This window comes from Rhinatrema bivittatum, chromosome 2 (assembly GCF_901001135.1).
Source record: "Rhinatrema bivittatum chromosome 2, aRhiBiv1.1, whole genome shotgun sequence".
NCBI lineage: Eukaryota > Metazoa > Chordata > Amphibia > Gymnophiona > Rhinatrematidae > Rhinatrema > Rhinatrema bivittatum.
The window spans coordinates 636152912-636167332 of NC_042616.1; the positions used below are offsets into that span (position 1 = coordinate 636152912).

The 14421-nt window shown below is 42.9% G+C and overlaps 1 protein-coding gene across 1 annotated transcript in view; it reads left to right on the top strand.

Annotated features, from left to right (window-relative positions):
- LOC115085365 (lipoxygenase homology domain-containing protein 1) overlaps window positions 1–14421 on the top strand; it is a 462471-nt gene that overhangs the window by 313497 nt on the left and 134553 nt on the right. The window contains exon 20 of the mRNA XM_029591284.1: window positions 7929–8061. Coding sequence (XP_029447144.1) covers window positions 7929–8061 — 133 coding nt within the window. The remainder of the gene's footprint in view (window positions 1–7928; window positions 8062–14421) is intronic.

Sequence of the window (14421 nt, forward strand, 5' to 3'; positions counted from 1 at the left end):
GGATTTCGTCTAACGCTGTGCAAGCGTGCGTAGAGTCCTAAATTGCTAAGGAGATAGAGAAATACCGAAGAGCAGAGCTTCCTGCATGGGTATATGTAGTGCTGACGTCAGATTGAAATCTGATTCCGTCTCCAACTGCTATCAGGGGTACACTATACCCATTGGTCCTGAGTCCATCTGCTACACGCTAGGAAATTATGTGTTAATCTGTCGCAGCATCGGCAACCAAGTCCATGGGTGCCTTTGTAAATGCAGAGGGGGTCCTGCAAGGCTTGCTTTGTGGCAGCCGGGCTGGGATCCCCTCTGGCAGATGGGCTACAGCAGGGGGCTTGCTTTGTGATATGCCGAGCCATGATCCCATCTGGTTCTTGGCAGTCATGACACCTGTACCAGGGGCTCGCTGGGCGTGAGACCCCGTGGTTCCGCTTGGGCAGATATTAGAGTACTGGCACCCGCCCAGCTGCAATTTGGTAAGCATTATTGAATGGACTCGGTGCTATTGGGTGCCATTTTTATGTAACCCTTTTTTTGGATTTTATAGTAGTCCAAGGGCACTAAAAAAGAATTTCTCTTTGAGCTATCTCCTTTTGCCACTTCCCCAATTTTAACAAGTCCCAAGGAGTGGATTCTTTACACAAGGGGAAAAGCTTAACCTTCTAGACCTAGGCGGTGACTAGGAATCCTCTCTGAGGTGGGTCATTGACCCCTTTGGTGATGTTAGAACAGGCAGGACACAATGTGGGTGTTCAAAAGAAAATTTACTTTGATTTACAGAAATTAAATAAATGTCTAATCAATTTGTTATTTGTTTTATTTCACATCTGTGTTCAGTCTGGGCCATACACAGAGAACTCTCTCTTCTTCACTCTGTGCAGGAGCCCTCTGCACTGCCCTCTGGGAGCAGCTCACCCCCTTTTTCTGTCTGTGGGGCACGGGTCCCAGCTGGGAAGGGAAACCTATGAAGAAGAGACCCCTAAATCCCCCCCAAAAGTCTCATACCTGCAGTGCAACAGAGACCCAGATGTTCCCAGCTTGTGCCCTGTGTTCCCCATGGTGGAGATTTGTTTGGGGTCACCAATTTGATCTTGAAATTCTTCTGTTCTGGTCTCTTGGTATTTTGACCTCTTAGGGTAAAAGGTCTTTTTTTGGATGCCAGCAGGGCTTTTACAATGCAGCCTAACAGTGAGGAGGGCTGGTTCAAGAAACCTCCTCACTAAAATGCAACTCTCAAAAATCCAAAACTTCACCACTGGGTGAGGAGTCACTGAAGTACTCTTACCAGAAAGAAATGAATAACCAGGCCCTCTCCCTCCTGTCCTTCGGGTACGGGAGTTGTCTCAGTAGCAGGAACAGGATTGCACCCGGGCACAAGCAAAATTTTCTCTCAACCAAAACAGTGCAGGAGCAAAAACCCACTCCTGTCTCAGCAGAACCCAAACTAAACTAACCACACTCACTAAGGCTCTGACCTGCCGCCCCCCCCCCCCCCCCCCCTCCTTGCTGGACAAGGACTGAACCATTGCAGGCATCCTCAGGGGAAGGTATTGCAAGGAATGGTCTGTCCCTCCGAGTTATTTTCCAACAGGCAGGGATCTAGGGCCAGCTAGTGGGACACCAAGGGCCCTCTACACATAAACTCACAAAATGTGATTTTATTTAACAGCTTCATTGTCATGGTGGCTGTTGAAGTTTAGTGAAGAAGTAATAAGATGGAAACAGTAACTTAATTATATTTGTTAGCTGTGCTAGAGGCAGTGTGTTTAAGTAGTACTAAAAATTAATGAATATTGTTTCCTATCATGAGCTTACAATTTAAGCATTTTGTTCACGTCATGTGATTTTTTTGCTTTTATTTGTAAAAATGTGTCTTTATAATAAGGCATGCTAAATAATTATTAATAATGTTGGACAGAACAAATTCCTTCTATTGTACAGTGTATCTAAAAGCCATACTTAACAGTACTGGAGAGCCTACTAAGCATGGCCTGAGGCACATGAAATGTTAAAGCTGCTAAAGGTTAGCAAGAGTGATATGCTTTGCACAGGTATGCACACACACCTTGAGCAGTAGAAAGACTGATTATTGGTGGTGACCCCCAGCTAGTCAGCACCCTCCCAGAGGGCAGGGACTGTCTCTGAACCTCCGTCATCCTCTCAGGTGTAATATCCTGCCATTTGACCCCACTGGGGACCCAAAACTGATTCGACTCTGGTCACCTGGAAGGATTAAACCTTCTTTTAAATTTAAAATAAAGTACATTTTACCTTAGATACTGCAAACACCATTCTTCAGGTAGAACGTTTTTTATATCAGTTTGGGAAGAGGCAGCAGAAAGAGCTTTAAGCAGCATTTGAAAGAGTTGCTGCTCTTAAAATCAGTAATTGGCTATCCTTCTCAAACATTAACTACCAATGGAGAACTATAGTGTGCATTGTACACCAGTGTCCGATATCACTTATATGGGCTATAGCCATGTGTTAATTCGACTTCTGTGAAAAATGGGGCCGTCTGCCCGACACTGCCAGTATTTCGATGAAAGCCGTCTTCCTCGGGGAACCGCTGTTGCCAACTCAAACAAAAAATGCCAGCGCATGTGCTTTCTATTTATAATTGTGCTCGACCAATGAAATTGCAAAAGCAAATTGTAGTCCAGATTTTATGAATGAAACTGACCATCTCGTTCAAAGTTAAAGCATATTAAAAATACAACCCATCGCCTATTTAATAGTCATACACATGATGTAATTCAAAACATTTTGCAGTTGATGTACCCATTAATCTATCTACTGACAACCTGTTGTGTGTTTATATAAAATGATCTTAAAAAAATGGGAACCACTCCGTCTCAGAATTCAAACCCTGTGGTCCAGAACTCTGCAGTCTATAAATCCAGCGTAGTTCTTGTTGTAACAGCCTTTTTCCTCTGTCACCACCTCTTGCATCAATATTCACCCACTCAAGAACACATCATATAGATGAGGACATGAACATACTAAAACATAGACCACATAATCTGATGCACAAGTAGTAAATTCTTGTAAACAGTATTTATGTTGATCAATGGGATTTGTAAACATATTAGTCTGAAGTATGTTTGGCAAAAAGAACAATGGCAACAGCAGTAAAGGCCTTTGAGTTTAATACCTGTCAATGTATTGATAGTAGGGGTGTGCATTCGGATTGACCGCATTAGTAAAACGCAACTCATATTTTTTTTTAACTTAAAAAATTGATTCGACATAAACGATCGGATTTCCCACATATCGAACATAGATATGTTCGATATGTGGGAAATCGCGATTGTTGAGCCAAAATAAAAATATAAACCCCCTCACCCTCCTTAATCCCCCCCCCCCCCGACTTACCACAACTCCCTGGTGATGGAGCGAGGAGTGAGGACGCCATTTCTGCAATCCTTGGCGAGAAGCATGTGACGTCGGCGGCACGTCGAGTGACGCCGGCATCACGTGATTCCCGGCGAGTTCGCGCCGGACGGCTCGTTCGGCCCAAAAAGAACTTTTGGCCAGCTTGGGGGGGTCAGGAGGCCCCCCCAAGCTGGCCAAAAGTTCTTTTTGGGCCGAACGAGCCATCCGGCGCGAATTCGCCGGGAATCACGTGACGCCGACGTCACGTGATTCCCGGCAAGTTCGCGCCGGACGGCTTGTTCGGCCCAAAAAGAACTTTTGGCCAGCTTGAGGGGGTCAGGAGGCCCCCCCAAGCTGGCCAAAGGTTCTTTTTGGGCCGAACGAGCCGTCCGGCGCGAACTCGCCGGGAATCACGTGACGCCGCGTCACTCGACGTGCCGCCGACGTCACATGCTTCTCGCCAAGGATTGCAGAAATGACGTCCTCACTCCTCGCTCGATCACCAGGGAGTTGTGGTAAGTCTGGGGGGGGGATTAAGGAGGGTGAGGGGGTTTAAATTTTTTTTTTGCACATATGTACATATACCCAACTCATTGGATTTTTTTTATGTCCATATTGGCCACAAGTGGGACCCCCTTTCGGACATAAGAAATATGAACATAAAATTTTGCTCTGCACATCCCTGATTGATAGCATTCTGCTTGATTTCTGGTAAAAGTGCTGGACTAACAATTTCTTTGATATTGCTGGAACGTGTATAGGAAGTACGAATCTTTGAAATAAGGGTGCAGTTGTAAAATATTAAAATGGGTTTTCATGATTTTGATCAGACCAGGAGTCAGATTAGTATATCTAGTGACAAAATTGATGACATCAACGGTGTCATTGCTGGATCTGGCTCTTGATAACAAATCTTCCCTGTTAGCAAACTGTGCTCTTTTATAACAATGTTTGAGTAACTTGTAAGGATATCCTCATTCCAGTAATTGATGGCACTTGTCTCGTGAATGCTTCTTGAATTCAGTGATGTTGGTACAGTTCCTTCTAATTCTGAGTAGTTGCGAGTAAGGAAGACTGTCTTTTAAATGAGAAGGATGAAAAATGTTATACTCAAGAAAAGTATTGTGATCAGTTGTTTTCTTAAATAAGGTAGTTTCCAAGTTGCCATCTCCAGATTTGTAAACTCACACGTCAAGAAAAGAAATTTCTGAAAAATCATGTGACATGGAAAATTGAATCTCATTTGGCTGTTGGTTTTATTTTATAGGTTTTCAGTGGTAGTTTTATATGTTTTAATGTATGTTGTATTTTTTAAAATTATGGATTTGTTGTAAACCACTTTTATAGCTTGTACTGATTATGCAGTATATAAATATGTTAAAATACATGAATATCCAATGGCACCATGAGAAGAGCAGTGGGCTTACCCCAAGGCACAGTGAGAAGGGCAAAGCAGCATGGACAGAGGCATGAACACCCCAAGACCACAGTAAGAGGAGAAAAGCAGCAGGAACAGTAACATTAACATCCCAATGCATAAAGTAAGGAGTAAGATAACAAGCACAGTGATATCAAACCGAAGACCCAGAGGGCCGGATTTTAAATGCCCTGCGCGCGTAAATCCGGCGGGATTTACGCACGCAGGGCCCTCGCGCGCAGGCGTGCCTATTTTGCATAGGCCGCCGGTGCGCGCACAGCCCCGGGACACGCGTAAGTCCTGGGGCTTCGTAAAAGGGGCAGGGAGGGGGCGTGTCCGGGGGCATGTCCGGGGTCAGGGGGAAGTTCGGGGCGGGACCGGGGGCATGGCGCCGGCCCAGGGGCATGGTCGAGGCCTCCGGACCAGCCCCCGGGTCGTGTGATGGCGTGCCAGCAGCCCGCTGGCGCACGCAGATTTACACCTGCTTCCAGCAGGCGTAAATCTGCCAACAAAAGGTAGGGGGGGGTTTAGATAGGGCCGGGGGGGGGTGGGTTAGGTAGGGGAAGGGAGGGGAAGGTGCGGGGGGGGGGGGGTGGAAAGAAAGTTCCCTCCAAGGCCGCTCCGATTTCGGAGTGGCCTCGGAGGGAACAGGTAGCTCGCTCCGGGCTCGGCGCGCGCAGGTTGCACAAATGTGCACCCCCTTGCGCGCGCCGACCCCGGATTTTATAAGATATGCGCGGCTACGCACGTATCAAAAGTACGCGCTCACGCAAATTTATAAAATCTGCCTCAGAGTGCAAAGCAAGGCAGCAAGAAGAGATGCATCAACACCTCAATGTAAAGAATGAATAGTGAGGTAGAAAAAGAGTGGGATCAACACAGCAAGACACTGAACTAAGAAGGTGGCAGGGCAGGAAGAACAGAGCAGGCAGTGTCAGGAACAGTGGCTCTAAGATCCCAAACCATCCAGAAAGAGACAAAGGAGGAGAAGGCTTTTCTTTCCTTTTTTATGATTTTGTTTATGGGACCAAAATACCCAAGTGAAACCAAGAGAAGGGCTAGGGCAAGAGAAAGTGGCAACAGCCACAATGATGTCAAGATCTCAAGGCATCAGGGCAGGGGAGGTAAAGCTTTTTACTTTTCTTTATTTTTTTTAATTTTTATGGGGGCCAAAACACTCTAGTGCAACTAAGAGAGAGATAAGCCAGGAGAAGATGGACGGGCAACAGCAACATTGGTGGCCACTTCAGAGATTAGTGCAAGCAGGAGCAGCACCCTATCTGCTAGCACTTCTTCCCGTTCCCTCACCTCAATGCACCAAAGCTAGATTGCCCACAAAGAACCAACTCTCCTGGCACAGGACCTAGCTAAAGTACCTGGCAAGAGACACCCTTGTACAAATGTCTGTGACACACTATCTAACAGATCCCATAGAAGACATGTACAAATGTCTGTGACACACTATCTAACAGATCCCATAGAAGACATAGGCACAGATGCACTGGCATATTGGGCACTAGGGATATGCAGTGTTTTTTTGTTTTGTTTTTAGTGAGTACTAATTTTAAATTAGTGCACATCAATGCCAGTTAATGCGCACTAAACTCATTAGTATGTAGTTACTCAAAATTAGTATGCACTATAAATGAAGTGAAATGAAAAAAACAAAAGTGGGAAAAAATGAAATAAAAAATAAAACATTTTTGGCTGCATACCCCTGTTGAGCACACAAGTTTGCATTCTGGCCAGACCTAGCCAAGGTGGCTCAGTGCTTTCTTTCTGCCCACCAATCAGTGTGCTAGAGAAAGTGTCTTCTCAATGGAAGAGGACATCATGAGTTCCCATCGCTTATGGCTGGAGCAAGTGTTAATAGAAAAGCTGGTCTTTTTCAATCTGCCTTTGCTCGGGTTTCCAAAATTTCCATGTGAGTGGCAAGAAGACTGAAAGCACCATGAAGGCCTTGCTGCTGCTCTGCCTACCTGCCATGCCCAGATGTACCACCTTAGAGATGTTGCCATTATCTCTTTACTTATTTGCCAAGCCTAGTATACCAGCTTAGGAGTCTTACTGCTACTCCTTTGCTACATAGTAGCCCAGTGGCTGTGTTGACTATATATCATCTGCACTTAATCCTTACTCTTTGAAGTACATGTTGATGGAGGTGTGTAAGATATACAGCCCTCCATTTCCACCTGCATCAACATGCAATTCAGAGAGTAAGTATTATGTGCAGGTGATATACTCTAACAAAATGTATAAAGCAAAACAAAGATACCTCCCAACCCTGCCTTCGAGCTTTGAGCATGCAAGTGTAACTGCTAGACTAATGTGAATATGAATGTTGCCATGGAAAGATCCAATGAAACATATGTGTAATGTTTGCATTCAATCGTCTACTGTGTCAACTTTAAATTTAAACATCCCCTGATGAAGCCCACATATGGGTGAAATGAAGGCCTTTGTTGGGACTGAATAAGACTATATTACAGGGATTACTTATAAATCGTGTTTCAGTATGGCTTCCAACAGGATTTAATGAGACTGTATTTGAAGGATTGGTAATAAATTACACCTCAGTATGGCTCTAATTGGGCATCATAATAATTGGAAAAACTTTGTATGCATTTGTGTCACCAAAATGTATCAAGTATTCGTGAAATGTGTTTCATATGTAATAATGTGGATAATTTAACCTTATAGTTATAATTGGGTTTTTAGTATAATGTAAGTATGTGAGAGTGATGATTGAGTTGAGCTCATTGGTATGAATGATTTGAATGAATGTATACATGTATATGGGCAGTTTTGGACACCTTGAAGGGCATGCACTGCTAGGGATGGTTACCACTGTATGGTTTTTATAGCTTTGAATTGATTAAAAAATCAGTTTATTAGCTGGTTATTATAATAAAAAATGTTTTGTTAAGAAATATGTTATCAAATTCTGTTAGGACTTTCAGGTGTTTTTGCATATTATTGTGCTTGTAGTACTTTACAGAGCATGAAATTGTTTAAGCCATTTCTTTTTTTTTTTTTTTTTACTAAATATATATATATTTTTTTGGGGGGGGCAATGCTGCTTTAAAATATGTGCTCATTATTAGTACAGTACAAACAAAATATGTTGTTAATTTTTGTTTCCCAGGTGACATTGCAGAAATTAAAAAGCAGAATGAAGTTGAACTTTGAAGTGAACAGATGGTTATCAAGAAGCCGTGGAAATGGCAGTATTGTTTGTGAACTTCCAGTGATAAAAGATGGAAATCCCATGTACCCAAGTAGGTATTAAAAGAAGAAGGGAAAAAGATCACTTTCTTGGGCTGCAATGTTGAAGCACAGTTTGATTTTTTTCAGATGGGGTGGGTTTTAGTACACTGCAACTCAAGATCAAATTGATGAGATCTGGAAAATTGGAATACAAATAACTTCATGCTTAGTTGACCAAATTTATTTTGGGTCTCTCGCTGACGAATAGTAGAAATAGTAGAATAGTAGTAGAAAAAAATCAAATTGCAATTGGCAAAAAAGTCAAATATTAATAGGATTCATGTGAGAAGAGGAGCCTCTGGAGATGTTTTTATAATATCATCCTTCCTACTTGCCCACGCATTTACAAACATCTATTCACCAATTCATGAGTACAATTTATTTCCCCCAAACCTGAATAGATTTACTTCTGCTACGGACTAGTGAAAGTCTGGACCAGAGTGCTGACATGGTCCTATTCTCATGTCTATGGGAGCAATTCCGAAACAATTAAAACTTTTTTATGCTAATGTTAAAATACAATGCTTAGATAGTAATACAGCCTTTTCTGTAACTCTGTCACAGAGAATATGGGCACATGTATTGGACACATGGTAACGGATTGAATTTGCACGTTTGAAATTTGTGAACAGTAGTACAACTCATCAAGGGTTGAAATCTTGACCAATGGTGCTCCTTCTCATAAATGTCTTTCTCTATGGATATAAATTCCAAGCATGATGGAGAAAAGTATAGCAGCAGAGATATGTTACTGTCTACCTGACCTGGATGGAGAAGCAGACTGTGAAATGCTAACAGAGATTAGATTAGACTACTAAAAATTGAAACACAATTATAATGAGAGAGTTCAGTTACCCCAGTATTGATTGGGTGAATGTCTCCCCAGAGCATGCTAGGAAGGAAATGTTTTTAGATGCCATAAATGACTGTTTCATGGAGCTGCATGTCCTAGAACTGTTGAGAGGAGTTACTTTAGATCTGGCTCTCAGTAGAATGCAGAACATGGTGTGAGAGGAAATGATGAAGGATCCATTTGGCAATAGTGATCATAACACAATCAAATTTGGCTTAATCACTGAAGGACAAAAATAAATCTATTGGTGAGGCATTTAACATTATCTGGGCTTCCAAGATGGTATTTTTATACAGTTCCATGTGTCATGCAGAATTCTAATCCTCACAAATCACAACTGCTCCTTGTAGTTTACTTCAAACTAATTTCCTCATTTTATCATAGTCTTCCTGTATTTGGCATGTGAAAAAAAGGTTGAAATGAAAATCAGATGATCTCTGGCATGCCTAAATGGTGCAGTATAAGAGGTGATTAAAGCCAAAAAGACATCCTATAAAAATTGAAAAGCAGGGCCTAATGAGGAAAAGAAGAAAATAGAAAAGCGCAAATTAGAGATTCCCTAGGAAATGAAAAGAGTTGTAGATTCGTAAGTGGTTTAAAGATAGAAAACTTAGGGAGTGATTTTTAAAGGAGTTACACATGTAAATGTAACATACTATCATAGCAATTTTCAAAAGCCCAATTATGCATGTAAAGTGCACTTGCATCGTGTATAACCTATTGACAATTCAATGTCATATACTGTAGCAATTTTCAAAAGCCCACTTACATGGGTAAGTTGCATTTTCATGTGTAAAACTGTTTTATGTGGGTAAAACCTTTTGAAAGTTACCCCCAAAGAGAACAGTTTTATGTCTGGAGAGGAATTGGGTGAAGAACTGTGATCCAGCTAGTAAGAAACAGTGGCACCCCTAGTGATTATTTTATGCTCAGAGTATTAAAGCCAAGAGGAATATTTTGTCATTGGAATCTGCAGGGAACATCTGAAAGGAGATGTTCTCATCAGTAAATAGGTTGCTGAGAAAGGGTGGAGATGACTTGGCCTGACCCAATAGTGGCAGCTTTGTCTTGTACTTTCTATCAAAAGTTAATAATTTTGTAAACATTTGGCAACGTCAGCTGAGAATAATAGTGAACAGCAATTGGAAGACTAAATATTTGTTTTTTCAGAGTTTACAATCATTCCGTCAAGTACAAGAGCTACTTACTGTTAATTTGATCCCTGTCCTTCTGGTCTTGTGAGAATCTTGCGAGAATTGCACAATGTTATGTAGCAAATCTACATAACATTGTGCTTCATTAAGAGGAGTAGCCACACTGAAAATAAAGATGATATATGTGAACTCTGACCAGAAAGGATTTGTTTGCACTTATAATTTATTCATTATATTTGCTGAGTGCAATAATTGCTCCGGTGTGCGATTAGACTTGTGAGAATCTTAGACATCTTTTGAGGGGCCTAAATGGTTCTCTAGAGGAGGGTTTTGTCCCCCCCCCCACCTTACTTTTATGTTTCCATTATCACTCCAGTTTTTAAAAACTTCTCATCTCCTAGCATGTAGACAGATGGATTCAGGACCAGTGGGTTATGCACCTCTACCAACAGATGGAGACAGAAAAAAGCTGATGTCACAGTCTATATACTCCTGTAGTGACATCAGCCAGATATTATTCTCTGTCTCCAGCAAATGGAGGGCATGCATCTCTATACTGGGGATTGCTTCTGATTTTAGAAGGAGAAATAAAAGGAAAATTGATCACCCCACTCTCCTGTGGTGATACTAGATGGTCCCGTCCCCCCCCCAGTTGAGAATTCCTGAGGTGATTTCCATGGTCCCTCAGATGAGTACCTTGGTCCGGTAGCTGTTTTTTCAACTGGTGTGGACTTAGTTGATTGTACAGCCAAAAGGTAGCAGGTGCGGGAAGCTGAGCATGGAGGTAACAACATATGCCCTCTGCCCCAACAGCTGGAGACGGTCTCTGTCCTCAGCTGGAAAAGGCTAAGCTCAGGTAGTTTAAAAAAATTTACAGAGGCAAAGAAAGAGGGTTTTTTAAGGGCTTCCCCTTCCCCAAACTCTTTGCTCGGTGCACCATTCTAACATTTGTCCCACCCTGAGGGAACAGGGATGGGACAGCCTGGTGGGTTTAGCAGGCTCTTTTGGCTAGGCCCCACTCTGAGGCATTTTTCACTGCATCATGTAGTAGGCCACGGCAGTGTTTTCATTCGCTTTTGCCTGCACGTTCAGCTGCCTTCTACAGGACATCAGTTCAACTTGTGCATCTAGCTGTGTGTCCAGGTTGTGCATCCAGGTTTTGGTGATAAGGTGGGCATTGGCTTGGACATCCATGTTAAAGTGGTACCCGGTTTGGATACATGCTTATCATGTGTGCACAAACTGGGCGTATGTTTGTTGTGTGATTAAGTTGAGACACCTAGTTTTGTGATGCCTACTCTTGGGACACCTGGCCTTCGCTCACCCCTGGAATACGGGCCTCCTATACATGTATCCCCCAATACTGCTGAAAGCCAAAACTCTAGTGTAGCTACAACAGGACAAAGGGTCAATGATACTCATAGCCCCGTATTGGCCTCGACAAGTATGGTTTTCCATGCTTCTCGACCTCTCGATCAGACAACCCATTTGCCTGGGCACAGCGTTCACTCTCATAACTCAGAACCAAGGCATGTTATGCCATCTGAACTTTCAGACCCTTTCCCTCACAGCCTGGATGTTGAAAGCTTGATCTGCAACTGCTCAATCTTTCAACTGATGTCTCCCACGTGCTTGTAGCCTCATGAAAGCCTTCCACATGAAAATCTTATTGTTCTAAGTGGAATAGGTTTACCATATGGTGCACGCACAAGGATATTGACCCCTTTTCCTGCCCCACTCTGTCTCTATTAGACTATCTCTGGCACCTTTCAGACTCTGGTCTCCAGACTTCTTCAGCGAGGGTACACCTAAGTGCCATCTCAGCGTAACTCAAGGGAGTTGGGGATGCCCTGGTAACAGCGCAACCCCTTGTGGGTAGGTTTATGAGGGGCCTACTAAAACTCAAGCCCCCCTCTACGGCCACCAGTCATTGAGTGGGACCTGAATGTAGTACTTACAAGGCTCATGCGCTCCCCATTTGAGCCTTTGCACTCCTGCGATGTTAAATTTCTTTCATGGAAAGTTCTCTTCCTAATAGCCATTACATCTGCTCAAAGGGTTAGTGAGTTACAAGCACTTGTCACATACTCACCCTATACAAGGTTCCTACACGACCGAGTAGTCTTCCGTACTCACCCTAAATTCCTTCCCAAGGTAGTTACTGACTTCCACTTGAATCAGTCTATAGTCTTGCCCACATTTTTCCTAAGGCCTCATTCTCACCAAGGCGAGAGGGTTCTACACACCTTGGACTGTAAATGTAACTTGCATTTTACCTAGACCACACTGCAGTCCATAGGAATTCCACCTAACTCTTTGTTTCTTTTGACAAAACAAACTGGGAGTTGCAGTGGGCAAACAAACTCTCTCCAACTGGCTAGCAGACTGTATTGAATTCTGCTATGAGAAAGCAGGCCTTCCTCTCCAAGGATGAGTGAAGGTGCATTCAGTGAGAACCATGGCAACATCAGTAGCATACCATCGTTCAGTACCGATTGTCGAGATCTGTAAAGCTGCAACATGGAGCTCTCTTCATACATTTGCAGCACATTACTGCCTGGACAAGGAAGGACGTCAAGACTCTGCCTTTGGCCAATCCGTCTTGAAGAACTTATTTCCAGTATAATCCCAACTCCTTCCACATCCATCCACTGTGAGTTTCAGGCTACCTCATTTTTCCCAACAGTACACCATTGTTGTGCCTGTTACACAAGTTGTACGCTGTTGGTCCAAAACAAATATGAGTCAGCCTGTAGCTTGCTAATCACCCACATGTGAGGACTACCATCCTGCTTGTCTTGGGAGAAAGCAGAGTTGCTTACCTGTAACAGGTGTTCTCCCAGGACAGCAGGATGTAGTCCTCACGAAACCCACCCATCACCCCGCGGAGTTGAGTCCTAAAATATTTTATTTTTTCGCTTGCACCTTTTGCTACAAATGAGACTGAAGGGAGATCCCTGTGGCTACAGGGATTATGGCATGCTGGCCATGCTCAGTGTGCCAGTCAAAAGTTCTAAAACTTTGACAGAAAAGTTTTCTGTGATAGGGCTCCATCCAGTTACATCACCCACATGTGAGGACTACATCCTGCTGTCCTGGGAGAACATATGTTATAGGTAAGCAACTCTGCTTTCCTTTGAAGACAAAACATGTAGAGAGAATAGTGACCAAAAGCCATCAATGATGATGTCTTGTATAGGATAGATAGGAGGCACAAAGTTCCTATTTGTGCTGCAGGACCTGACTTCAGTGTTTGATTTGGTAGATCACTCTATCCTTTTAGATAGATATAGATTGTTGGATTTGGAGGGATGGGTGGTACAATGGATTGCTTCATTCCTGTCTGAGAAATCAGCATCTACAAGTGTAAGGGGTAGCAAGACAATACCTATGAATTTTTGCTGTGAGTTTCCACAAGGCTCCCCTTTATCCCCATTACAGTTTAATATTTCATGCATTCAGTGGGGAAGTTACTCTGAGGCCAATATTCAAACAACCCAAAAACAGATAACTTATCCAGCTAACTTTAACTGGATTAGTTATCAGGGATATTAAGCTTGATAAATGTCTTATTGAATAATCTCAAATATAGTTTTCTGGGTACACTAACTAGATAACTTTGAAACCTAATCGGCTATGATTGAATATCCCTGATTAGAATTCAGAGTTATCTGGGAATGTGTTCGTGGATAACTTTAAACTGAGACAGCTATATTCAAAAGGATATAGCTGGTTAACTGGCGATCTGGCTTTTAAAAAAACAGCCTTGTTGGCCTGGTGGCTTTATTCCTTGATCCCCGAGTGCCACAAAAATGGGGCTTGTTGACCCAAGCCCTTCAAGAGATTGACATAAAGGTTAAGGGGGATGGGATCGATTATTGCCCCTCCCCCACACTCCTCTGCAATTGGTCAGAAAAAGACTTACCTTAAGCTCCTCCACATACTCCCTCCCCCTAAGATCAACCCTAACCCTCTCTCCCCAATTGCAGATTCCCAAACCCTTTACTGCAGCCAGGACTGCGGTACTTTCGTATTGATCCTGGCAGCCTCTAGCATTGGTGAGATAACAACTCTGGAAGCATAAGCTACCAAGGTAGCTCAGAGTAGTATTCAGCTATCTCAACTCTACCCCAGAACACCCGCAAAATGCCTACCATTTATCAAATAAATTTTAATCAAATAACAACTTATCCAGATAACATTATCTCTTTCACAGACATTTGGAAACCATATTACTTGACTATTATGGTATGAGATGCATGTTTGGACTTAATGGCCACAGAGTTAATATCAATCTCTGTGGCCATTAAGATCCAAACATGCATCTCATACCATAATAGTCAAGTAATATGGTTTCCAAATGT